The following is a 27,571-nucleotide window of genomic DNA, read 5'->3' on the forward strand; positions in this document are numbered from 1 at the left end:
TAAAGGAATTGCAATCCAAATGACAGACCTTATTGACAAGCAAATAACCATATGAAATACATCATGACAAGTAACCCCTAAACAAACACTTAAAATTTGACCTCTTTTACAAAGAAGAGTTGTTTAAATGCCTTCAAAATTATTGCCAATTTGACTTTAGTTTCCAGGCTGTTCCACTGAGTAGCACCTACTGTGTGTAAGTAATGGATCCCTTTCCATGTTTTTTTCTTTTTTTTAAAGAACAAATTTAATCAAAAGGTCCCTCTCTTAGTCCTTTGTTAACTTCCTCTCAACACGGACCTTTCTGAAATAAAGCATAAACAAGGCAAAAATGGGTGTCCGTAGCACAGTATCAAATTGGGGGTTGAAATTTAAATTACAAAGGTTGAGAATCACTGCTCTACTCACCATTTCCTATTCTGTGACTTCTATTACTATAAATTCTGTACTGCGGTGGATGAATCATTATATACCAGTCAGTGAATAACCACACATGAATGAGTCATCTTTCTAACTCTGTCTTTTAGGTACAGTTCCAAAGAGTCTGTTTTTATAGCAACACTGTTAAATCACAAAGACGGACACACCCCTGAGGTCGGTGTACTAATGAATATTTTTTGTATGTAGGTGTATAACTTACATATTGAGTATCAAAGACGGAACACGATATTTATAAATCACTTTGCTTTATTTAAATCAGCAGTCGGCAGTTATGCTATGAAAAACAAAAACATAAAAAGGACAACCAAAAATAAGATCCAGCTATAATAACTGTACTTGGCACTGGATGACCATCTTGTCAAGAGGAAATTATACAGATATATATATCTATATTGCGTGTCGAGAGCCTCCAAAATACATGAGCCAAAAAACGGAAACCGCAAATACCAGCTTTTACATGGTCTCCATGTTTACCGACACCAAATTATCAATATTACAATTATTTCAGTAACCCCAATCGTTTGTAATCCCAAAACCACAAATTCACCTTCACTAGAGCCAACAGTGAAAATTCATGAGAACGATAAAGAGAAAGTGGTAAGTTCCAAACACAGAGGCGTGTTTTTACCTAATTAAAATGAAAAAGATTGACTGTATCATTGACCATATTCACATGGCAGCCATTTATGACATCAGAGCACTCCCACCCACCGGGTGTGATTTAAGCGCAAAATGGCCATCGTCAATATGGTCAATTACATTCTGTAAGAGCATCTGTGATACCACTAATCCTAGCACCATGTAACGTTACCATCTTCAACTCCTTCCCTTTCCTAGACCAAGCACAAAAGTGGTAGATCCTTTTGGTCTAAAGGTGACTTCCATTTGAAACATATGGTTTGTTTCCTTAACATCTGACCGAGGGCCATCAAAATCAACCATTTGCCCTAAGATTGGGTTTTGAGGGGAACAGCTGTCCCTGAATCAGTTGTTAAGGGCAGAAACAGAACGTGCGTCCAAATGGCCGTGGCGATGCTTGATTTGTGACACATTACTCTTTTTCTCAGAGTGCATAGAACAATGCACTGCAAAAACAAGACATACAAGACGGTAAGACATGAATAACAGTCCCTCACAGAAAGGCATAACCTGGTCTCCTTTAAAACGACAGAAAATCAACAACACATCAGCAAAATATTAGGGACAAAGGGGGGGGGGGAAAACAACAGCCAGCGGTTGCCATTAGAATCTGATTGGAATGAACTCATAGCAGAGGTTGCCATTAGTGGAATGAAATGCCTTGTAATTGTGAGGGAATGGCAACTGTTCCTCTTGTTAATCAAGTCCACCATGATCAGGTTCATATATTTGAAACTCAATGCAATGGAGAACTCTGCTTCTATTATTCAAAAAAGGCGCCCTGACCCAAAACATAAAACATCTTCAACTTTAACCCACAAGGGGTTTTCTTGGACGAGTTAACAAATACATACCCTTCATTAAACATAAAAAAAAAAAAGTTTCCCCAATTCAGGTTTTCAACGTTTGGGAAGAAAGGCATGATAGATAAAAAAAACAAAAAAAAACTACTGATTGAATTATCACAGACTCAAATAAAAGCTAGAGTTTCTGCCCTCGAAGTTTGACTTGCATGTTTGAGTTGAAACATTTCCAAACTCAGGGGTGAGACAGGCATGTTACCCATCCATAACAGAAATACTCAAAAAAAGGTGCAAGCAAGTAGCCCAACAGAGAAAACAGACCAACGCAGGCAGAAGGGGGAATTGAAATATCTGCCTGTCAAAAACAGATTACAGGGCATCCAATAATAGCCTACAGTATGTATAAACACATCACTGGTAATCATAATTATTGACTTCACCGTGAAAATCCTAGGATTACGTTTTAGCCAAATTAGAAGGGCAGACAGAATCAACGTTTCCCATGCAAGGTGCGTTAAAAAGGGGGCAAGGAGGAAAAAACATACTGTAGCACAATACTGTAAAACACTGTTATACAATACTGAAATACTTTTCTTCACGATATACCAATATGTTTCTTTGCTTGTAGAAAAACTATTTTAAGTTGAACATAGTTTGAAGTTTTATTGCCCTACAACATGATCTTTATATCATCATTTTTTACTTCATGAGTCATAACGCAACAGTTTGAGGATATGTCCTTTTGCACACCTACGAACGGACAGGTGCGTCGGAGTATGACTACTGAATAGGGCAGAAAAAGGGAGGAGGGAGAGGAGAGTCCCGCACACCATCTTCACTTATAAAAGGAATTTATTTATTTAAGATGCAAGTCGCTCGGACCGTCATCAGGCATCCATACAAATAAAGTTTATTATCATGGCGCTGTCAGGGTTTGAACCTCCTGCAGCATTTCAAATACAGAATACCTCACACTGCCTCCAACAAATTCCATCTCTCAGTGTTTTCTATGCCTGATGGAAGGTCAGAGCGACCGAAACGTTGCATCTTAACCCATGTAGGGCGGGAATCTCTATTTGTAACTATACCTTTCAAGACGGGAACCCCTTTTGGGGTTGTTGCTGCTATGTACAGTATGGCAACATCCATGTTTTGTAATTATTTTATAATATTTCATGTTTTTCAGAAAGAAAAAAGTGAAATTAGTGTGCGGGACTTCCACTCCCTCCTCTCTTTTTCTTCCATGACACAACAGTTGCCATATTTTTTTGTAGTACTGAATTGCAATACTATCCTTTTGTGTTCAAGAATTGTAATAATTCAATCGGCAGCGCATCGGCAATATGACACTCCTGAGGACATAAAAGCCTGGTGGTCGTAGCATTTAAATCAGCCCTCCCAAGCCCACCACCATCTATCCAAACTATTCCACCCGCCAAGCCTGATTTGTACTTGGTTTGTGCATCATGTCTCGCACTGAAAATAGCAGATCTACAAGCTCACATCACGTCGCACCGCAACGTGTTGTGAGCTTGTAGCTCGGCTATTTTCAGTGCGAGACACCGGCGCGCGCAACCGAGTATAAAACAGGCGTCACGCATCCATCATTCCTCTACACACAGCCGAGTGAAATCTAAGAATAGAGTGAGGTACAGATGACCGTCCGGCAACCATAGCAGTGAGCGATGTATAAATGATTATCAAGACAAGAGAGTTTGGACTTGTGAATGGAGAGATAGATGGGAGGGAGGGCAGGATGAGGGATGGGGGGTGTGTCTCTGCATTGGGGAAGGGGGCGGAGGGGGGGTGGGCTTTATCTAACAGTCACCCCCAGCTTTTCCAGCACACGCATCCCCTTCTCCTGGTACTCCTCCCGCGTCAGCCAGAAGTTGTCCTTGTCTTTCATGATGTCAGCCAGCACAGCCCCACCCAGGAAAACCATGTGTTTACGCCGTGGGGGGTCTTCGATACGAATCTTGAATTTCTGCACAGATACACAGGAAGAGAAATCAGGATAGAGAGATAAGGGGAGCGAGAGAGAGAAAGCACAGCGTTAGAGAAGGAGGAAATAAGAAGCTTAAGACTCTCTCTCTCCCCCTGTATCCAAGAAGCAAATACATGATTGCTTTATAATTACAGGTCAGAGTTGCCTCACTTGCTTTGCAGGGACTTCAGAAGTATCCTAACATGGCTTCAAATGAAGTCCACAACCTCATAGGGATTGGCCTTTCAAAACAGTTCGATCTTTTTTAAATCATGTAGTCCAGTTGACAATTAAAAGAAAATGATCTTTTCCATATTTAGACCACATAGTTAAATCACGGATTAAATTTTAAGCAACAATGCCATCTAGTGGCTAATACAGCAACTACACCATAGAACTAGGTCTTGATGAACTCTCTACTAATGCTCTTGCTACAAGGGAGGGAGTCGTTTCTGGTCCCCAGGGGGAGGTGAAATTGCTTTTATAGATTCACCCAGCTGATGGCTGCTCAGATGGCCATGACGAGTGCACGAGGGGAGCCGGTAGGAGTTAATGTATTGCTCAGGGACGCTTAAAAGACACGTATTGTGGGTGAGCGCCAGGGTTCAAAATTTGGATTCCCGGAAGGCCTCTCTCTACCCACTCAGCTAGAGCTGACAATTTTGCACACTAAACAGGAAAATGTGATGGAAATTTGCAGGAAAAAAACCCTAAAATCCAGGATTCGATAAATAAAATAGTGAAGGGATGAAATTTAAATGTGTAATGTATGAGGATCCCTGAGCTTACTGAAAGTTTGTCGACATCTCCCTTCAGGACACGCTCCAGGTAGAGTTGTTTGAGCTCCCTCTCCAGTCGAGATGGCAGGCCAGGGTACATGGTGGAGCCTCCGGACAGAACTATGTGTTTGTAGAACTCAGACCTGCCGGCAGACAAAAGGGTGGTGTGTAACTTTACAGACGACAAGGAAGAGGGAGGTGTCTTCTGATGGAAGGGTTCAGTCCAAATAGACCACAGTATATCCATTAAAACAAAAAAACAGTTAAAGGAGTAGTTTACCCAAAAACAAATCTTATTCTCTATCAATTACACACCCCATGATGCATTGAATTCATGGAGATTGTTTTTGTTTTGATCGCATTCCTAAACCAATAATTTGATATCCAGCAGTCTCTCCGGTAGGAGACACAAAGAGTCTCCTTTGTATCTCCTACCGGCTACATTAGCATCTTTACTATTATCATCAAATAATTGGCTCAGGAATGTGGCTATTCCTCATAGCATACCTGGTGTCAATGTCTGCAGCATGGATGGTGTTGAAGAGCAGCTCAGCCACGCCCACCCCCTCCACGTTGATGAGATGGGGCTGGAAGAGAGCCTCGGGAGCCTCGAACCTCTCCCCTCCTACTTTAATCACTCTGCCGTCAGGAAGCTGATTATATACACACACACACACACGATGTGACTTTAATCCAAAGATTCTTAAGTTATAACACAAATTAACTATTTTGATCAATGCTGACCTAAGATCCCAGTATTTACAGGTGAAACTTATGGAGGTCCAATCAAATGACATTTCTGTGGTAGGATGCATCTATTTGATAACCTAAATCAGTGATTCTCAAACATTTTCATGTCAAAGAAGGACACACAAATGTATACGCATTTTGTCTGCAGACCCCCCTCCCCCCAATCTGAATAGATAGCCACCATGAGGGAAGTGTTAAACGGTTTCAAAATTGGTCCAAATTTTTTCAAAATGTTTCATTGCGCAACACATCACGGTGCAACACAGCGAGAGTGAGCTTGTAGATTGGCTATTTGCGAAAAGCCTAAGTATAAAATAGGGGTTAAAGTGATAAACCTAACTACTTTGGCTGGGGAACCCCTGGAAAAACACATAATTTCCATTAATAATAATTGTTCTCTTTACTTCAGCCAGTTTTCTATGCAGGGCCACTGTTTTCGTTGTTCTGTATATTTAAACTAGGACCTAAAGGATGTCATGTTTTCTTCCACTACAACCACAAGGGCTGTTCTGTGTGGCCATCTAGAAGCAGACAATGGCCAGTATTTTGATACGGTCAGCTGCATTAACCCGTTGAGACCGGGAACGCATCAGTGTCATTTTTTGATTTCTTTAGCTATTCAAAAATAGCAGATATACAAGCTCATGGCGTGGCACCGAGTGCCGCGCTATGAGCTTGTAGATTTGCTTTTTTTTTTTGAAAAATCGTTAAAATGTATGCAAATCTTTGAATATATATTTTTAAAGTGAACATTTTTAACTCAAATCTTTTCTTCTGGAGGTTCTACAAATGTCTTGTAAATCCTAACAGTTTTTTGAAAAAATGTACGTTGCTATAAATCAGTGGTTCCCAAACTATTTTTTTTATATGTATTTGGCCGCGGACCCCGACCTCAAAAGATTTTGTAATGGGGACCCCCAGAAACAAAAACTAGAGTTAAAAAAAATACCTTTAAAAATATATATTCAAACATTTGCAAAAATGTTCACGATTTTTCAAAAATAGCAGATCTACAAGCTCATAGCGCGGCACTCGGTGCCGCGCTATGAGCTTGTAGATCTGCTATTTTTGAATAGCCAAAGTATAAAATAATGGTTAAAGTGGTTACACAGATGCGTTCCCGGTCTAAAAGGGTTAAGAGAGTGTGTCTGTGTCGGGGGGCAGGGGTAGGGTCAAACAGTGGGTCTTTCATACAGACTGATGGGACAGTACGTGGCAGACAGCATAAAGGCTCCACTGATGATGGCTCCAGTTTGGACTCAGTAAGAGGAAATCCAAAAAAACGCCACGTCAGCATGTGAGGCCAGGACTCTGGCCCACCACACAGGAAATGATGTTATGGTTAGAGAGGTAAAGCAGAGCTGAGAGGGGCTTATGGGAACGTATTGAGGTTCCTCCTGAAATCTGTATTGTTTGCATTTGTTCTTCGGATGAAGTGAAAGTGAATTGGAAGTTGATTGGGCTTTATGTGTAGAATACCAAGCTACTGCTCACATCGCGTTCCGATTTTTTAAAGTTAACCCATCTGTGTAACCACTTAAACCATTGTTTTATACTTTGGCTATTCAAAAATAGCAGATATACAAGCTCATAGTGCGGCACAGAGTGCCGCGCTATGAGCTTGTATATCTGCTATTTTTGAAAAATCTTGAAAATGAGTGCAAATCTTTGAATATATATATTTCTAAAGCAAATTTGTAACTCAAATCTTTGCTTCTGGAGGTCCCTGGAACAAAATATAATGAGATGGGGGTCCGCGATCAAATACACACATAATTTTGGGGGTCCTAGACATGAAAAAGGTTGAGCACCACTGATATAATATACGTTTTTCAGAAAATCTTAAGGATTTAGAAGACATTTGTAGAGTCAGCCTCAGGTCTTAACTTTTGCGACGGCTTTCTAGCCAGCAACATTGGATATAACTTTAACCCTACTTCTGCTTGGGTCTAATTTAATACGCTGGATGAATCCAATGCATGCTTGGCGCCAAGCACACAGTGGCAACTGCCTTGCCAAGCAAAAAATGACTAGGCATGCAGACTGGAAAAGGAACGTCCGTAGCAACACAAAGCAACGATGCAGTTGTGCTCTTAAGAGCTTCCAACGAGAGCTCTCTCTCTCTCTGCCCTCAACTCATGCGTCATGCAGCTGGCCTGCAGAGTCTGGGCCCCGCTGCTGTCGCATGAGAATACTAGTCTCGTGTGGCCAGACTGCTGCCTCCCACAATTTTCAAATGCTACCGGTCATACAGTCTGGGACACGGAAGCTCTGATCATGAGTAAAATATAAAGCAGATGTGAAGCCTCCTCCCCCACTTCCCTTTAGTCTTTAGAGTTGCGCAAATTGCGCAAAAACGCAGATCTGCGTTCTATTGAGTCCTTAGAACGCAGGCTGCCAAAGACGCAGATCTGCGTTCTATTTAAAAAATAAATACATTTTAAAAAATTCAATTTGACCCAAAGACCAAGGAGATATGATTTTTCGAAGATTTAAACTCCCATCCACTTCCGTGTTAACTTAAAACTTAAAAATTCTGTATCTCGGCTCCTGAGCACTTTTTTTTTTCATTGAAAAAGTCTGGCTGTCTACTGTAGAAAATAAATAATTCTGGCAGCCAATGTGTTAATATAAATCAAAATCATCTAAGCATATTTAGCTTGCTGCTTAGCAAAAATAGAAATTTAAAAATAAAATGTAAAGACATTTTAAAATATATTTTCGTGACCGGAAATGCCAGCTTCCTGACTCGGATTTGGGGAGGCGTAGTTCCAGACAATATAGCATCCAGAGATTGTGGAATAGTTGTGTGGTTGTGTGAGAATACTGACCGTGTAGGCCTCCACCAGCACCGTGGTCTCCAACGCTAACTTCTGCTCCTGTTCGATGTTGTAGCCCACGTAGCACAGTTTCTCCTTCATCATACGCACCGTCTCAAAGTCCGCAGAGTGGTTGAACGCGTAGCCTCGCAGCAACAGCAGCTAAACGCACAATGTACAGCAGGAATGAAGTTTAAGAATGTGACAGTGACCGCACTTGTGAAGTATCACAAGTGCGGTCACTGGGGCCACCCATTTGTTACCTTGTATTTACTCTTTGTACTTTGACAACTAATAATGTTATACTGTAGTAGCACTAGTAGTAGTAGTTTCGTCATTGAAAGCAAATCAAGAAGTACAAAGCATTTATTTGATAGAATCAGTTGAACATAGACCAAAAATGTGTGGGCTGGAGCCATGGCTTATTGTTCCTAACCTTTTAACATTTAAATTAAAAGATCAAAAGGGTAGTGCAAGTGCAATTATTGTACGATGAGTCCCAGTATGTAGGGTACAATGTGTGTCAATGTGCTTCCTGCATTCATGCGGCTGAAACAAGAGATGATGGCCATATGTTTAAGTGACTGTGAGGGGGTATCGGCACCTTGATGAGGTAGCGAGTGATGTCCCTTCCTGCGATGTCCAGGCGTCGCGTCAAGTGAGGCAGAGAGAAGCCCTCGTACACGGGGCAGATGTGGGTGACGCCATCTCCGGAGTCCACCACAACACCAGTTAGTAGTCCTAAAGCAATGGTAATAAAAATCTATTATAACAATAAACGTCAGAACAGAAACGTGAATGGTGGATTTATCCAGTGCCTTTATCCAAGGTGCTTTACATTCACACAGACATGCCGGCGGAGGAAACAATCTGCTCATCAGGAAAGAAGAAAGAAAAAAACGCGACCTCCCGCTTGTTATACGCCGTTGAAAGTAGCATGTCTCGCCAAAAATACATAGTAAAACACAAGAGCCGAGATACAGAATATTCAGGGGTTCAGTGTCTTGCTCAAGGACACTTTTTGACACTAACCCAAGGGGAGCCGGGCATGGGAATCGGGAGCCTTCCAATTCCCAAGCGGCCACTCTTACACCTGAGCCACTGCCGCCCCCCGTGAGTGGTTTACCACTTTCCATACAGCTTAATCAATTAATATGAATGAATAATCACTTATTTTCTTCACGTATGCAAACATGTCACCAGGAAGTGCTCACTTGCAAGGTATGCTTAATTTACACTTCGCGACAAGTTGTGAGCTTGTAGATTGGCTATTGTCGGTGAGCATCACCACCGTGCAACAAAAATGTTTTTAGTGATCACATAAAGGACAATTACAAAGTAAATAAGGGTCTGAGTAGAGCAGTGGTTACCAAACATTTTTGCTGAAGACCCAAAAGAGAAATTAGACATTTGCCCGGGACACAAAGTAAAAATAGATCTACAAGCTTGTGGAGCTATGAGAGAGAGATTTTATTTTTTATGTAGGAATTGAAAAAAAGGGATTATTTACTCGCAATCCATAAAGATTGTCCCAACACCACAGATAGTGGAGTAGAGCACATATTTGTAGCCGTTTGCCGTGTTGCTCAAGGACAATTTTCCCATATATAAATGAAACAACCAATTCATCCGCCTGATGAAAGGCGTATGTATTCGAGAGAATCATATCTGTGTTCCCCTAGTCAATCTTTACACAGCTGTGTTTAGTTTAATGCCAAAACACTGAGCCCTTTATCTTAAAAAGACCTCTATAGAACAAACAATTGTGTTATTGAGCAGAAATCTCAGATAGATGAAGACCGGGAACGCATCTGTGTCATTTTAGATTTCTTTAGCTATTCAAAAATAGCAGATCTACAAGCTCATAGCACGGCACCGAGTGCAGTGCTATGAGCTTGTAGATCTTTTATTGAAAATCTTTTAATATATATATTTTTGAAAGCAAACATTTTTAACTTAAATCTTTGCTTCTGGAGGTCCCTGGAACAAAATATTTTGAGATGGGTGTCCGCGGCTTAATACATATAATTTGGGGGGTCCTTGACATGAAAAGGTTTTCATTTATTAAATATTCATGAAACTCACCGACCATGCACTTTTAACCTGGCTTCTCTATTTTGGGTATTATAGGTGACGATTTTAGCTTGTAGATGGGCTATATGCGCTACCTTTGTGCCCCACTGTCATATAGGAGAGTATAAAATGGGGCATTCATTCATTTTAAATAAATAAAATGCAATATGCTGCCCAAAAAGGACAAGGGTATAAAGCAGGGGTCTTCAACAGGGGGTCCTCAAGAGTTATTACAGGGAGTCCGTCAAATCTTTGTGTGATATGATTTTTTTTCCATCAACCACTACCTTAGCATCCCTTTTCTGAGGAGAACCTAAGCCAAAAATAGCAGATCTACAAGCTCACAACGCCTCGCAGTGCGAGGCGCTGTGAGCTTGTAGACCGGCTTGTAGATCGGCTATTTTTGGCAAAGAGTTATAGGTGTAGAGGGGAAAAAAGAGCAGGAAAAGAAGAAAAGAAACACAATTTTATACAATATAGAGGGGGTCCCTGCTTCATCTCTCGCTCAGCTAGGGGGTCCTTGGCCTGAAAACGTTGAAGACCCCTGGTATAAAGGGTTAAAGGCATTGTGGCATGGTTAAAATGAGGTGATTGTGAAGTATTGAAGAGGCTGTCCACAATAGAATAGCACACATTTTTAATCCTCACCACATCCATCAACTACCTGCCTGCATCCATGAGGGAGACTAATTTCCCTGGATATCTTTTTTTTGTTTAATGTAAAAGATGCATCTCTCTTATCTGCATGTGATTAGGAAAACATGAATAATAATTCAAAAGTAATATCCCCAATATAGAAGTAGCTGCATGTCTACAAGGCCCACAAGGAGTGAACATACCTTGAGCGTAGAGAGTAAGGACAGCCTGGATGGCAATGTACACTCCTGAGAACTGGTAGGTTTCAAACATCACCTGACAGATTGGAGAAGAAAGAACAAATATGGGTCACAAGCAGTGGTGGAAAGTAACTAAGTACTATGTACTCAAGTACTGTACTTCAGTACAATTTTGAGGAATTCTATAAAAATAAAAAAAATCCACTTTTATATACTTTTACTCCACTACATCTCAGAGACTAATATTGTACTTTTACTCCATCACAATCATTTGAAAACTTTAGTTACTAGTTACTTTGTAGAGTTTGATTATTATTACAAAACATACATTAACCACTTCAGCCCTATGTAAACTTTGGCTATTTGAAAATAGCCGATCTACAAGGTCACAACGCGTCGCATGGCGACGCGTTGTGAGCTTGTAGATCTGCTATTTTCAAAAGCCTTTTACACATTTTAGACGGGACATTCTGCATAACTAGTACTTTTACTTTTGGTACTTTAAGTACATTTTGATGCCAATACTTTTGTACTTTTGCTCGAGTAAATTTTGAATTCTGGACTTTTACTTGTAACAGATTATTAATTAGGCATCTAAAATATGAAAATATCTATCGTTAAAAACACAAGATATCCTGCAGTAACTCATCTAGATGAAATAATAGCATCAGCATGAAACTTTTATACAACCAAGACGTCTCTGTCATTAGACTCAAGTTAATATTTATATGCCAGAGTTACAGCAGGCTCTTAGTGCACACGTTGATAGGACTCGTACAGTATGAATCATTCATAAAAGAATGACCTCTGGTGGCTGCTCCCAGCCTGCATTAGCCAAGTGAATTGCGGTTCCTTAGCACCGAACTAAGCAGCTCTAGTGTGTCCTGTCAGCAGCAGAAGTGCTGGGGACTGAGGCAGTTTTGAAAGGGAGTCACCGCAGCCACCATGATAGCAGCAGAGAGGCTTTCTTCTGTGAGACATGGCATTGCTGTGTGGTACTTTAACCCATTGAGACCTGGAACACATCTGTGTCACTTTTTGGTTTGAGCTAAAAAGCATTATTTTGCACTTTGGCTATTAAAAAATAGCAGATATACAAGCTCATAGTGCGGCACCGAGTGCCGCGCTATGAGCTTGTAGATCTGCTATCCTACTATAATTCTAGTAACCTCACGGTGGTGGTGTCTTGGGGGGACTCTTGATCAAACTGCGCATGCGTCGTTGCCAGGTTTTGCGAGAGAAACAAGCAGCAAGGTCTATGAAAACGAGGCCAAACCAAACGAACCCTATACCACCAACATTGCCCCTACAGCGCTTACAGTACGCCGACATGGCAACACCGAGACCCCGCCCACTCTCTCAGTACAATTCTGTCTGTGGAAAGTAAACACACCAGACGGACCCGGCGCGGCCGAGTAACATGCCTACGCCATTCTCCGTGCTAATATATATATATATATATCCGCCCGTGGGGAGGGGTGACCGCGGGCCGGGGGGTGGCGCGACGGGAGCGACGGGGGGGACGGGGGGGACGCCACGACGGGACGCGCGCGGGGGAGAAACCGCGCGACAGGACGTGCATTAACCCCAACTTTGCAACTACTTTCGTCTGCGCCCTTCACCGGGTATGGTCTAGTTTTTTCTAAATCGAGGAGTGTAAAAGGTGTGTAAATCTGCGAATATAATTTTTTTTAAAGCAAACATTCAGATACATAAAAAATAAAAAATGTTAAGATTTATTAGACATTTAGTAGAATCCCCAAAAGCAAAGATTTGAGTTACAAATGTTACAAAAAAAAATATATTCAAAGATTTGCATACATTTTCACGATTTTTCTAAAATAGCAGATCTACAAGCTCATAGTGCTATGAGCTTGTATATCTGCTATTTTTCAATAGCCCAAGGAAATCTTAAAATGACACAGATGCGTTCCAGGTCTTAATGGGTTAATAAGACTTTAGAAAAGTATTACGAAAGGCAGAGGAAGCATTCACATAATAAATATGACTTCCTGCTACTCTCTCAATGGCAGCCACAAGCAAACGCGTGCCGTGAGTGGAATAGTATTTCTGGCTAAACGGTTCCATGCAGAGTTCAGTATGCTGTCAACTACTACAATGCATAGAAAGTGGAACCGGATGTGTGGCTGACAGAGCATATCACATTGAGTCATCAATCCTCTTGTCATGTCCTTTGTCTTTACAGTCAGACACCCTGCATGGCGAAAGAGCTGTTAAGTGCCTTAAAAGAACATTGGAGACACAGTGTGCCCTTGGGTTGTTCTCAGTCAGTGGTCTGGGGCTGCTTTTCTGTTGAAGATACTTGTAATAGATTAAGTGATGACATCCATTCATCTCCACTATTCCAGAACACGTCACACAGTCAACCATTAAGACCAGTGGTTCTCAATCAGTGGTCTGGGGACCACCAGTGGTCCTTGAGGGGGTTCCAGGGGGTCCCCAGCAAAAGGTGTCAATACATTTTCACCCCTTTATCCATACTGTATACGTTGGCTATTCAGAAATAGTAGATATACAAGCTCACAGTGCGTCATTTCGTGCCGCACTGCGACCTTGTATATCTGCTATTTTTGAACATTTTCGAAAAATCTTGAAGGTGTTTGAAGAATTTTGTAGAATTTTGAACTTTTTAAACACAAATCTTGTCTGCCCTGGCACAAAACATTTTCAGATGGGGGTCCGCGGCCAAATGTATATCAATTTAGGGGTCCTTGGCATGAAAAAGGTTGAAAACTGCATTAGACTATGATGTCAAATACACAGAAATGATTAGATAAAGAAAGAAAGAAAGAAAGAAAGAAAAAGACCTCTGGCACAAACCTCAATGATCTTTTCCCTGTTTTTGGTGGGGTTCATGGGAGGCTCAGTGAGCAGGATCTTACAGTTGGGCGAGTCGATGTTGAGTTTCTCCGGGCCGAAGGTGTAGTCCCACAAGTGCTTCATGTCGTCCCAGTTCCTGACGATGCCATTCTCCATGGGGTAGTTCACCTCCAGCATAGAGCGCAGCTCGCTGGCCTCGTCCCCAACCATCAGGTCCTGGTAAAAGGTCAAGAGATCGTCAGCCCTGCATGGAGCCACCTCTGACTCTTGAACCCTGTCCTGATACTATGGTTTCTATATTTTGCACTTCACTCTCATACCAGTCTATAGTCTGAATAATATGACTTTGATTCTTGCACCGCTTATTACAGGACACCTGTACATTTTGCTGATCTATAAACATGATTATTCTCCTGTTTCTTTCAAAGTTCGTTACTTTGGAAAGGAGAGACCTCTTTTGTGTACTCCTACAGGTTTCTTTCATTTATTTCACCCTAAATGTTTTTCCTTGGGACAGGGGATGTCGTTTTGTTTCCTTTGGGCCTGAAAAGTTCTGAGACTGGCAAACGTGATTAAAGGCTATACGAATAAATGGCAGTTACACAACATGTTCTCTTTGACAAGCAAAATCATTCCTCTTGTGTAATGCACACAGCAGCAACTCAAAAAACTAAAACACGAACACGTCACTTACCAATTTCCTGTTATTCTATTGTTCGTGCGCTTTAGAGGGCGAGAGACGAGTGCAGGAAGAGGGTAATATTTTTGCATGACATGACACCAGGCTGAGATAGGTACTGTAGGCTTACTTTGATTTCGATGTTGCCGACTTTGGCTGTGGAGCGAATGATTGGCCGGCCAACCAATGCAGGGAAGATGTGCTCTGGGAAGTTGGAGCCTGCATAGCCACACTTGACAAACTGGGAATTGACAAAATATGACATAAGTAACATTTATCGACTTTTGTGGAGTTATAATGTATGACCATTAGTATTTTAGTCTAGAACAGGGGTCTTCAACAGGGGGTCCTCAGAGTTGCTACAGGGGGTCCGCCAAATCTCTGTGTGATAGGATCATTGTTTTTTACATTAACCACTTGAACCCTAGCATCCCTATTCTAAGGACAACTTTAGCCGAAAATAGCCGATCTACAAGTAGATCTACTTGTAGATCTGCTATTTTCGGCAAAGAGGGAAAAACGAGCCGACCAAGTACAGAGTGAAAGTTCACTAAGTATTGATGGTTTTAGTTGGAAGTTGTTAAATGTCTGAAAAATACACAAAAATACACATTAATATGAATCCAACATCTATGAAAAGCTTTAATCTGCAACACAATTTTATGTAATATATAGTGGGGGTCCCTGCTTCATCTCTCTCTCAGTTAGGGGGTCCTTGGCCTGAAAAGGTTGAAGACCCCTGGTCTAGAACAAGGGTTCCCAAACTTTTTAGGCTGCGACCCCCCCAAAATTATCATATTTGAACTGGGAGTGAGCAGTGAGCTCACAGTGAGCTTGTAGATGACTATATTTTGTACAATGTTTGCCTCTTTCTTTCGTAATATTTGACAATTTTACCAAATTGGTATTATACTGCATGTTGGTTTGTTTACTGTTGAATGAGAAAACAATGTCGCACATTAAGCTAATCATCTGGGGACCCCCAATAATAATTTGGGGACCCCCAGATTGGGAACCACTGATCTAGAATACCAAAAACATATTCTACTGACTTAAAAAATAATTATAATTATTCAGGGTTGCCTGCTGATGGCTAATATTCAGCCGCACGCAAGAATATGAAAAATATAAAATAGGTTAAAAAACACAAGGCAGGACACAGTAGTAGTACAGTAGGTATCATAACAGCAAACATTGGGTCACATCACCACTTTTCACCAGACATAATACGTATCAAACACTAAACTAAAAACATCCTATCACACATCAATATACTGACAATAAACATGCTATTCTAACACACTAAACTATACTGGATATACAGTACAGTACTACATATGCCAGGGACACTACAGATCAAAAGGACAAAAACATTAAGCTCTCATCCCTAGTAGTGGTCTATGACCAAGGCAACTTTTGACTCATTATATTTGTACATACATCTCTTCTAATAAATGAACAATAAATAAAACAAGATATGCCCACACTTAACCCATTGAGACCTGAAGCCGATTCTACATGTCTCCTAAATCCCAACAGTATTCTGAAAAAGTATGTTTCTATATCAGTGCCGGTGCTCAATCTTTTTCGTGTCAAGGACCCCCAAAAGTATATGTATTTGGCCGCAGACCCCCATCAAAATATTTTGTTCCAGGGACCCCCAGAAGCAAAGATTTGAGTTAAAAATGTTAGCTTTAGAAATATATATATATTCAAAGATTTACACACATTTTCACGATTTTTCAAAAATAGCAGATCTACAAGCTCATACCGCGGCACTCGTTGCCGCGCTATGAGCTTGTATATCTGCTATTTTTGAATAGCCAAAGTGTAAAATAATGCTTTTTAGCTCAAATCTAAAAATGACACAGTTCCAGGTCTTAATGGGTTAAAAGAGAACCTACATTATTGAGGTTAAGTAGCGTTGCTGAATGTGTGCAAGGTAAGTATACAAACAAAAACACTACAAAAATCACTCATTAACACCCACTGATGTCCATTTCAGCAGGCAGAGAGAGACCTATTTAAGCATATGTCTTTCATACCGACAAAATGAATAGTGAGATAACAGTCAAGTACTAAAGATAGACCATAATGACACATCTGACAAAACTTAAATTGTTCTGTGCCTTCACTTAGAACAAAAAACAACTTAAATTCAGAGCGCGGCAGCGCTGGGAAATCTCTACTTGCATTCTTATTCATGACAAAAATATTTATTCTAGAGGCGTACTGGCAGCTGAGTGGATGCTGCACCAACCCAATGTTTGAAACGTCCCTGGTTTGATACTGGCCGGAGAGCAGTGTTGCATAATGTTTCCCCTCTCTGCCCACAGCTTCCTCATGTCTCTGTACAATACACTCTTATCTAACTGAAAAAGCAAAGACTACATCTTCAACAATAAGAAACATTCTAAATGTTCTTTCAGGGAAACTTATTTTAATTTGACATTTTCTGTAGCATTCACGAAGAATTTAAGATACACAGGATCAGTGGTGTAAAGTATTTTTTTTAATTTACTCAAGTACTGTACTTAAGTAATGTTTTGGGGTATTTTTACTTTACAGGAGTATGTCCAATTTTCAATACTTTTACTTCTACTCCACTAGATCTCAGAGGCAAATATTGTACTTTTACTCCACTACAATATTTGAAAACCTTAAGTTACTAGTTACTTTGCAGATATAAATTACAATTATTATGTTAATACATTAACCACTTTAGCCCTAATTTATACACAGGCTATTTGAAAATAGCCGATCTACAAGCTTGTGAGCTTGTAGATCTGCTATTTTCAAACATTTCAGTACTTTAAGTATTGTATTGTATTAAGTATTGGCATCAAAATGATGCCAATTCTTTTGTGCTTTTACTCAAGTAACATTTTGAACACAGGCCTTTTACTTGTAACGGAGTATTTTTAAATTGTGGTATTTCTACTTTTACTGAAGTAAAATATCTGAGTACTTCTTCCACCACTGCACAGGACAGGACCACAATGGAAACAACCCTCAGGGCTATTTGTGTTATCCTTTTAGCACCATTTGTATAATCGTACCACAGTACCTTTTTTTGCAAACTGTTAATAAAACTATTCAACCAAAGAGCTCCTTAAAAGGAGCAAACAATTGTTTGGAGATGCACCACAACAACTCAGTGAATGAATAGAGAAAACACTACCGCAAAATAATGGGGAAAAAGCAGGTCTTCAACATTCAAACAGCCACGAATGCCAAACACTTTGTAAGCTCTTGCAGAGAACAGAGAGAGGTGACAAGTTGCCTTACATGGAAGAATAGTTTCTGACTTCCTCACTGACAACAGACATGCGCTGTTGCTTACTTCACCGCATCTAATTACACATAAATTCACCTTAAGTAGATACATTAAAAAAAAAATGTATATACATAAATACAAAAGCACAAGACATGTGACCCAATTCAACTTTTATTGATTCCATTTAATGTTAAGGTATTATCAAGTAGTTTTGTCTGTTTTGATGGCGTTGCGTTTTTGGTATCGTCTGTTATACACTGTACTGTCTCTTGTCTTGACACAAAAAAGGTAAAATAATATAAAAAACTATTTAAAAAAAAAAGGTATTATGAACTGAACTTCCGCCTCAGGCAACAGTCCAGACAATTATTGAATGAGGATAATTAGTTGTTAATAATAAATTCCTGCTGCTGCTAATGATCACAGATGTTATAGCCAACTGGCTAACTATAGCGAAGTGATCAAGAATATGACATTATTTACGAGACAGTCAGCAGTATCTCCTTCATGTTAAACCAGGGGTCTTCAACGTTTTCAGGCTAAGGACCCCATAGCTGAGAGAGATGAAGCAGGAACCCCCCACTACATATTGTATACATTTGTGTTACAGATTAAACATTTTCATAGATTTCTAAGACAGCTTCATAGACTTTGACAGCACTATCATCTGTGTATGTTGGATTAATGTATATGTTCAGATATTTAACCACTTGAACCGGCAATACTTGGTCTACTCTTCTTTTTACCCCTACACACCAAACTTCTTTGTCAAAAATAGCCGATCTACAAGCTCACAACGCCTGTATATCTGTATATATACAGGCGTATATCTACTGACTGCGGACCCCTGTGTTAAACACACATGCATTGGGGCCTGTCATTAAAGTAGGGTCACAGGGGGGGTCCCGAGCTAAATTAGTTAACAAAGCGTCACACCACTTAGCTATTTTTGAAAAATCTTGTGCATATCTTTGAATATATATATATATATATTTTTTAAAGCAAACATTTTTTTACTCAAATCTTTATCTATGCCAGGGGTCTTCAACAGGGGGTCCGGGACCCCTAGGGGGTCCTCAGAGTTACTACAGGGGGTCCGCAAAACCTTTGTGTGATATGATTTTTCTTTTTACCTTAACCACTTGAACCCTAGCATCCCTTTTCTGAGGAGAACTTTAGGCAAAAATAGCAGATCTACAAGCTCACAACGCCTCGCGCTGCAAGGCGTTGTGAGCTTGTAGAGAGGGTTATGAGCTTGTAGATCGGCTATTTTTGGCAAAGAGTTATAGGTGTAGAGGGAAAAAAGAGCCGCAAAAGTTTATCTGAAACACAATTCTATACAATATAGAGGGGGTCCCTGGTTCATCTCTCTCTCAGCTAGGGGGTCCTTAGCCTGAAAACGTTGAAGACCCCTGATCTATGCCATTTATGCCAAATGTATATCAATTTAGGGGTCCTTGGCATGAAAAAGGTGGAAAACCAAACCACTGCCCTGTAGGAATCGTTAAGGAACAGGGAATCGTTCAAATCCTATATATTTTTGTCATGAAGGGTCCCAGCAGCCCTAGTCCATTAGGGATGTTGTGATTATTCGGTGTGTGTGTGTGTGTGTGTGTGTGTGTGTGTGTGTGTGTGTGTGTGTGTGTGTGTGTGTGTGTGTGTGTGTGTGTGTGTGTCAGTCCGTCCAGCTGACAAGCTGACACACACACATTCCATTGACTAAAACACCCACCCAGTCAATGCTAACGGCTTTAGCCGGCTTGGCTAACGGCGATACTTCCTGTTTGTGTGTGATTGATACTGATGATGATTTTCCCCCCGATTGTGCTGCAAAAAAAAGACACGGGCTCCGTGAAATATAGCACAGCAATGCAGTCGGTCGTTAAACTTACCCCTGTTCCATTGTCACAAACCACTACTTTCCGTCCCTGACTGTCCATGTTTGTTGGTATCCTCTGGACCTGGACCCAGCAGCAGCTTCCCTGCCTCCGGCTGCACTACTTTCCTCTTGAAGGCGGAAGTCACGCCACCCCGGCAAACACTACTATCACTGATCTCGCGAGAGGGTTGAAAACGAGGGACCCATGAGCCGTATAAAGAGAGTTATGACACTAGCGTTGACTCCCATTGTAAGTAAGAATGGAATGCGGAAGTGTTCTCTGTCAATCTCAATAAGATAGTTCCAATGTTTGGAACTATAGCCCCCATAGCAGCCTCAGCAATGAGTGCACACGCACGCACGCACGCGCGCACGCACGCACGCACGCACGCACGCACGCACGCACGCACGCACGCACGCACACACACACACACACACACACACACACACACACACACACACACACTAAAATGACTGACCTGCAATTTGAGTAACAGTACTTTAAAGACGCACTGAAGTGACATTTTCGGTCATTTTATTTTGAAGGTTCAGCCCGAAACGTTGGCTCAACGACTCTAAACCAATCAGAAGGTCCCATCCCTTCAGGCTATGGGACGTTGGATCTCAATCACTTCAGCCGTGCTGGCACACGGCTAGTGTTTGTTTACAAGTGAGAGAGAGACGGCCAGTGAAGCACGTTTGCTACTACCTGGCTTATTTCTAACCTATAATGTTTTCAGATACATATTTTAGTGTGCAGATGAAGTTTAAAATGAGTAATACACTCATCTTCAATGAGATTCAAAACGGAGTATCTCTGTAATTAAAATCAGCTGTGTTTGAAGAACGTGCAGCTATGGGAATCAAACAGGTGCATGTAATCAAGATTCATTTATATTCGTGAAGGCTGTATTATGTCATCACGCAGCACGTTTTCGTTTACAGGAAGTAATTAAGATTGGCTTTTTAGGGACTTTAGATGTAAAAATACACAACAATGTTTTTTTTTCATTTTTTTTGGCATCTATTGTAAGGTATGCCCATATGATGACCACGGATATGCTCTAAAAGTGTGAAAAACATATTTTTCATTTCACTACACCTTTAAGCACTTAAAAGTAGCAAAAGTGATTCAAAAGTAACTTCAGTGGGTAAAATACGTAAAAGTAAATACATTGGGTAAAAACACTTAAAAGTACTTTGTAAAATGAGTAAAAATAGTAAGTAAAAAGTAATTCATTTAAGCATACTTAAAAGTTCATAAATCATTAAAAAATACTTAAAAGTAACTATATAAATCAAAATTGACACATACTGTATGGGGCACTACAGTAGTGTTACAGCTGGGTAAAACTGAATCCATCCACTTTGGGTCCAGTTCTCACCTTAGCAAGGCTGAGAGTTTCACGATCAAAGCGGGTGATAATGTTATCACAAGAAAGGAGGAAATTACCTACCTGGGTTCCATCTTGGAGGCAAACCTCTTTTGAGAGTGACAAAATGGCCGAAATAGTAATCAAAAAGGTCAACCAAAGAACACGCTTTTTGTATAGGATTGGCCGTCTAGTCAGTAAGAATACTCTGAAGATTCTTGCAGGGGCCCTCATACAAGGTTATCACGATTATGCATGCTCCTCATGGTATCACAACACCACCAAGACCTTAAAAACAAGGCTCCAAACATCCCAAAACAAATTAGTGAGGATACTTCTTGGCCTCAATCACAAAACCCATCTAACCCCTGCTCATTTTGCTAGGATTGGATGGCTCAGGGTTGAGGACAGAGTACAGCAACTTGCAATGGGCCATGACCAGTCCTGTTGTAAACTGCGCTCCACTGCATCAAACCAAATTCCTAACATGTCTACATGTCATGGCAATAAAGTCTTCTGATTCTGATTCTGATTCTGATTCTTTAATATACGCCACAACATTGGGATCCCCCTGTATTTGTCAAAATACTTCCAAAACATTAATGAAGTCCACGATCATAACACCAGTGTGCATGGGGAACTCATTTGAAACAAGCTCAGTGCTTTTATGAGTCTTCCAGTTTAGTAGACCTTGTATTGTGAATTTGTACTTCCATGTACTGTTGTTCTCATGTCTTACTAAATAAAGTACATCAATCAATCAATCAATCAAGAGGCAGCTCCACGAATCATGTTCAACCCAGATTTGGCTCAACAAAGGGAATGAACTCGTTCTCATGCTATTCAACAAAAATGTGGAATGCCCTACCAAAAGGAGTAAAGGAGTGTAAAACCCTACTCACTTTCAAAACTGCCCTAAAGATACACCTTCAGGAGGCTGCAATTCGAAGTCTTAACCTACTAGTGTGTGTAGTGCTCTGATCTTAGTACTTATTCCGGGTCTGGCAGAACCAGGTATCCTGGTCTTGTTTTTGGGGCGGTGTAGCCGCCCCCTATAAGTGAGTTTTGGACACCGACCAAACAATTTGTATACCCCCTAACCCTTCCATTGTTAATGCAAATCGATACTTTTGCGAAGTCAGCCAATCACATTACAGCTAGTGTCATCACCACTAACTGTAATGTGATTGGCTGACTTTGCAAATTCAGGACTGTGATTGGCTAGCGAAACACATGACACATGTGCAGCCCTATGAATAGCAGTATGGACTTTAAAAAAAGTCATTTATCCTTTTTTTAAAGTGAGTCATGTTGTGATGACCACACACCGCCCACTTCACACTGGGTGTGATTTTTTCTTCTCTTGCACATATTTTTCACTCTTCATACCAGTAACCTGTACGCTGATTGTATGACGTTCTGTATAGTAGTGTGTATATCTGTCTGTCTCTTATATGTCATCATGATTTGTGTGCATGGGGATCTCATCTTAAACAAGCTCAGTGCTTAATGAGTCTTCCAGTTTAGTAGACCTTGTATTGTGACTTTGTACTTCCATGAACTGTTGTTCTCATGTCTTACTAAATAAAGTACATCAATCAATCAATCAATAGTAAAATATTCCAAAAAGAAAGAATAGTGACAATAACATGATTGGGCTCTCAGATATCAAGCCCAGTAATTACACGTATTTGTGCAAACTTATCAGAAAAGCGTAAATGTGCCAAAGAAAAAGTTCAGAAACACACCTACCACACCATTATAGGCTGCTCAGTAGTCCATATTTGGGCAACAGTTTGCGCTGCACCTATTATGTCATACATACATATAGCATATATGCATAAAGCTTGGCAGAGTTATCTGTACGTGATGACCCCAACAATATTTCTGTTTGAAGATTTCACCCTGTAGTGTAGACAATAAGAGAGTGCCAAGATGAAAGAGACAGAGGATGATGGGCTAGGGAACAGCCACTTGGACCTTGAAAGGACGTCGAAATCAAATTGCTTCTTGATGAAACAGGAATTAGACCGCCTCAGGAAAAAGATTTTTCGACAGCAGCAGAACTGGCATAAGGAGAAGAATAAACTGGTTGAAGAGATGCTGGCATTGAACAATTTATTCACTGCAGCTGTGAATAAAATTGAAAACATAGCGGAAGAGAGCACAATGAAAGAGTTTAATGAAAAAACAGTACCCGTCCAAAAGATGTTGGACGAGTTGGCAAAAGAGATCACCACACTTAAAGAGGGTCTCTGCATTCAAATAGAGGACTGCAAAATGAGCCTCTCTGAGAAAGACAAAGCCTGGAAAGAGGAACGGACACAGTTGGAAATATTGTGGAAAAGTATGGAAGATGTGTATCCAGTGAAACACATGAGGATGATAGATGAGAAATTGGGGAAGAAGAGAAAGGAACGATTAGCTGAACAAAGGGAGGCTTTGGATAAGAAGATCAAAGCGATGACAGAGATAATTGACAAAAGGCAAAGCAAGAAGAGCCAGATACAAATTTCAGGCAATATGAGAGGCATACCAATCACAGAACTTGTAAAGAAGTCTATGTCAAATTGCAGACAAATAGATTATGAATTAAATAATTTAAGGATTAAGATGGATGCCTGCAAGAAGGACCTGTTTGAGAAAGACATGGCCTGGAAGGAGAAATGTGAGCAGTTGGAAGACCAAGGGAGAATTAGGGAACAAATGTATCAGGAGTTACAAGTGGAGATGATCAGTGACAAATCGCAGAAAGACACACTCATCAGAGAGAACGGGCTGCTCCAGTACCAGCTGGGCCATATCCAAGACGAAATGACAACCAAAGAGAGTTTTTGGTGCTCAGAGAAGGACAAATGGGAGCAACAGATAGAAGGACTAGTTGGAGAAAAGGAGGCATTGGTTATGAATAATAATCAATTCCAGACCCAACTGGGCCTCGTCCAGGAAGAACTTAGAACCAAAGATAGTCTTTGGTTAATGGAAGAGGAGAAATTGGGAAAGGCACTACAGCGAATATCTGGAGAAGGGGAGGCTTTGGCTGAGAAGAATAGGCAACTCCAGAACCAACTCGACCTTATCCAAGAAGATCTGAGAACCAAAGAAACGCTAAGGTACAGAGAGCAGGAGAAATGGGGCAACGAGAGACAGAAACTAGCTGGAGAAAAAGAGACTTTGGCTAAGAAGAATGTTAAACTCCAGAACCAACTGGACCTCCTCCAGCAAGAAATAAGTGACAACGTTACTTTTTGGTCCATGGAGCAGGAGAAATGGGGCAGCGAGATACAGAAACTAGCTGGAGAAAAGGAGACTTTGGCTAAAAAGAATGTTAAACTCCAGAACCAACTGGACCTCACCCAGGGAAACGTAAGAAAAAAAGATGCTCTTAGGTTAATGGAAGAAGAGAAATGGGAGAAGGAGCTACAGCAACTAGCTGGAGAAATGGAGGCTTTGGCTGAGAAGAAAGGACAACTCCAGAACCAACTGGACCGTATCCAGGAAGAACTGAGAACCAAAGATACTCTTTGGTCTTTAGAAGAGGAGAGATTGGGAAAGGAGCTACGGAAACTAGCTAGAGAAATGCAGGCTTTGGCTGAGAAGAATGGGCAACTCCAGAACCAACTGGATCTTATCCGGGAAGAACTGAGAACCAAAGAAACTCATTGGTTCAAAGAGCAGGAGATATGGGGGAAGGAGAGAAAGGAACTATCTAGAGGAAATGAAGCGTTGACCAAGAACAATGGGCATCTCCAGAATAAACTTGTCATAACCCAGGAGGAACTGCGTTCCAAACATACGCTTTGGTTGATTGAGGAAGAGAAATGGTTTAAGGAGAGACAAGAACAAAGTGGAGAAAAGGAGGCTATGGTTAAGCAGCTGGACCTGATCCAGGAACAACTGAGAACCAAGGATTCGCTTTGGTCCATGGAGGTAGAGAAATTGGAGAAGGAGAGGCAGGACCTAGTAGCTGGGAAAAATGTGTATTTGGTGGAGAAAAATAAGCAACTCCAGGACAAACTGGACCTCATCCAGGAAGAACTGAAAATGGAACAGAAGAAATGGAGGGAAGAGCAAACGAAACTAGCTGAGAAATTGGATGCTTTGTCTGAGGGGAATGAGCAACTCCAGAACCAACTGAACATCACTGAGGAAGAATTAAGAACCAAGGATACCCTTTTGCGCATGGATGATAAATGGCGAAATGAGAGCCAGGATCAAGCTCAACAAAAGGAGGCTTTAGCTAAGAAGAATGAGAAACTCCAGAACCAATTGGACCTCATCCAGGAAAAACTGAGAACCAAACATACTCTTTGGTGCACTGAGAAGGAGAAATTGGAGAAGGAGCTGCAGGGACTAACTACAGAAAATGAGGCTTTGGATAAGAAGAATGGGCAACTCCAGAAGAAACTGACCCTCATCCAGGAAGAACTGAAAGCCAAAAATACTCTTTGGTCCACGGAGGAGGCTAAATGGCAGAAAGAAAGACAGGAATTATCTGGAGAAGAGGTTTTGACTAAGAAGAATGAGCAACTCCAGAACCAACTGGAAATCATTCAGGAAGAACTGATAATGGAGCAAGAGAAATGGGGGAAAGAGAGATCTGAATTATCTCGAGAAAAGGAGTCTTTGGCTGTGAAGAACGCAGAATTAAAGATACAACTTGAGCTCACACAGGAAGAACTAAGATCCAAAGAAACTCTTTGGCGTGTTGAGGAGGAAAAATGGGGCAAGGAGAGAAAGGACCTGTATGGAGAAAGGGAGGCTTTGGCAATGACCAGTGGGAAACTCCAGAACCAATTGGACCACATCCACAAAGTACTAGTTACCAAAGATCCTCCTTCGTGCACAGAGCAAGAGAAATGGGCGAATGAACTACAGAGGCTAGCTGGAGAAAATGTGGCTCTGGCTGAGACAAAATTGCAACTACAAAATCAACTACACCTCATCCGGGAAGAACTGAAAAGCAAAGATAGTCTTTGGTCCACGGAGCAGGTTAAATGGGGGAAGGAGAGACAGGAATTTACTGGAGAAATTGAGGCTTTGACTAAGAAGAATGGGCAATTCCAGAATCAGCTCAACCTCAGCCAGGAAGTACTGAGAACCAAAAATACTCTTTGGTCTGAGGAGAAGGAGAAATGGGGTATGGAAATACAGGAACTATCTGGAGAAAAGGAGGCTTTGACTGAGAAGAATGTACATCTCCAGACCCAACTGGACCTCATCCAGAAAGTACTAAGCACAAAAGATCCTCCTACAAGCACGGTGCAAGATAAATGGGCAATGGATCTACAGGGACTCGCTGGAGAAAACGTGGCCCTGGCTGAGAAGAATGGGCAACTCCAAAATCAACTAATCCTCATCCAGAAAGAGCTGAGAACAAAAGATACTCTTTTGCGTACGGAGCAGGAGAAATGGGGGAAAGACAGGCAGGAATTCGCTGGAGAAAAGGAGTCGTTGGTTGAAATGAATAGGGAATTAAGTAATCAACTGAACCACACCCAGGACAAAATGAGAACCATACATACACGTTGGTGCATTAAGGAGGAGAAATGGGGCAAGGATAGAAAGGAACTATTTGGAGAAAAGGAGGCTTTGGCTAAGAAAACTGGACAAATCCAGAACCAACTGGACATCATCCAGGACGAACTGAGAACAAAAGATACTTGTCGGCGCACAGAGCAGGAGAAATGGGAGGAAGACAGGCAGGAATTAGCTGGAGAAAGAGAGACATTGGTTGAAATGAATAGGGAATTAAGTAATCAACTGGACCACACCCAGGATGAAATGAGAACCATACATACACGTTGGTGCATTAAGGAGGAGCAATGGGGCAAGGATAGAAAGGAACTATCGGGAGAAAAGGAGGCTTTGGCTAAGACAAATGGACAAATCCAGAACCAACTGGACATCATCCAGGAAGAACTGAGAACAAAAGATACTTGTTGGCGCACGGAGCAGGAGAAATGGGAGGAAGACAGGCAGGAATTAGATGGAGAAAGAGAGTCGTTGGTTGAAATTAATAGGGAATTAAGTAATCAACTGGACCACACCCAGGATGAAATGAAAACCATACATACACGTTGGTGCATTAAGGAGGAGCAATGGGGCAAGGATGGAAAGGAACTATCCGGAGAAAAGGAGGCTTTGGCTGAGAAGAATGGACAAATCCAGAACCAACTGGACATCATCCAGGACGAACTGAGAACAAAAGATACTCGTTGGCGCACGGAGCAGGAGAAATGGGAGGAAGACAGGCAGGAATTAGCTGGAGAAAGAGAGTCGTTGGTTGAAATTAATAGGGAATTAAGTAATCAACTGGACCACACCCAGGATGAAATGACAACCATACATACACGTTGGGGCATTAAGGAGGAGAAATGGGGCAAGGATAAAAAGGA

The 27,571-nt window shown here is 41.2% G+C and overlaps 1 protein-coding gene across 1 annotated transcript; it reads right to left on the reverse strand.

Moving 5' to 3' along the window:
• Window positions 1–669: 669 nt before the first annotated feature.
• LOC311037284 (actin-related protein 2-A-like) lies at window positions 670–19,929 on the reverse strand. Its single transcript, XM_084046406.1, has 9 exons — window positions 19,814–19,929; window positions 14,775–14,885; window positions 13,966–14,181; window positions 11,128–11,200; window positions 8,820–8,956; window positions 8,228–8,377; window positions 5,154–5,299; window positions 4,657–4,789; window positions 670–3,867 (listed from the first exon to the last, which is right to left on the reverse strand). Exons 1-9 carry the CDS (start codon window positions 19,859–19,861, stop codon window positions 3,697–3,699), a joined length of 1,185 nt encoding a protein of 394 aa, XP_083902532.1. The 5' UTR covers window positions 19,862–19,929; the 3' UTR covers window positions 670–3,696.
• Between the last annotated feature and the right edge of the window lie 7,642 nt (window positions 19,930–27,571).

Source organism: Gymnoscopelus microlampas (genome assembly GCF_963454915.1).
Source record: "Gymnoscopelus microlampas genome assembly, chromosome: 2".
In the NCBI taxonomy this organism is placed as follows: domain Eukaryota; kingdom Metazoa; phylum Chordata; class Actinopteri; order Myctophiformes; family Myctophidae; genus Gymnoscopelus; species Gymnoscopelus microlampas.

Excerpts from the sequence above, each read along its gene's own strand:
- LOC311037284 (XM_084046406.1), bottom strand. The coding sequence starts at position 19,861 with ATGGACAGTCAGGGACGGAAAGTAGTGGTTTGTGACAATGGAACAGGG. Across the intron at positions 8,957-11,127 it reads CCTTACTCTCTACGCTCAAG|GACTACTAACTGGTGTTGTG; the intron begins GTATGTTCACTC and ends CCATTGCTTTAG. Across the intron at positions 4,790-5,153 it reads GCTGCAGACATTGACACCAG|GTCTGAGTTCTACAAACACA; the intron begins GTATGCTATGAG and ends GTCTGCCGGCAG.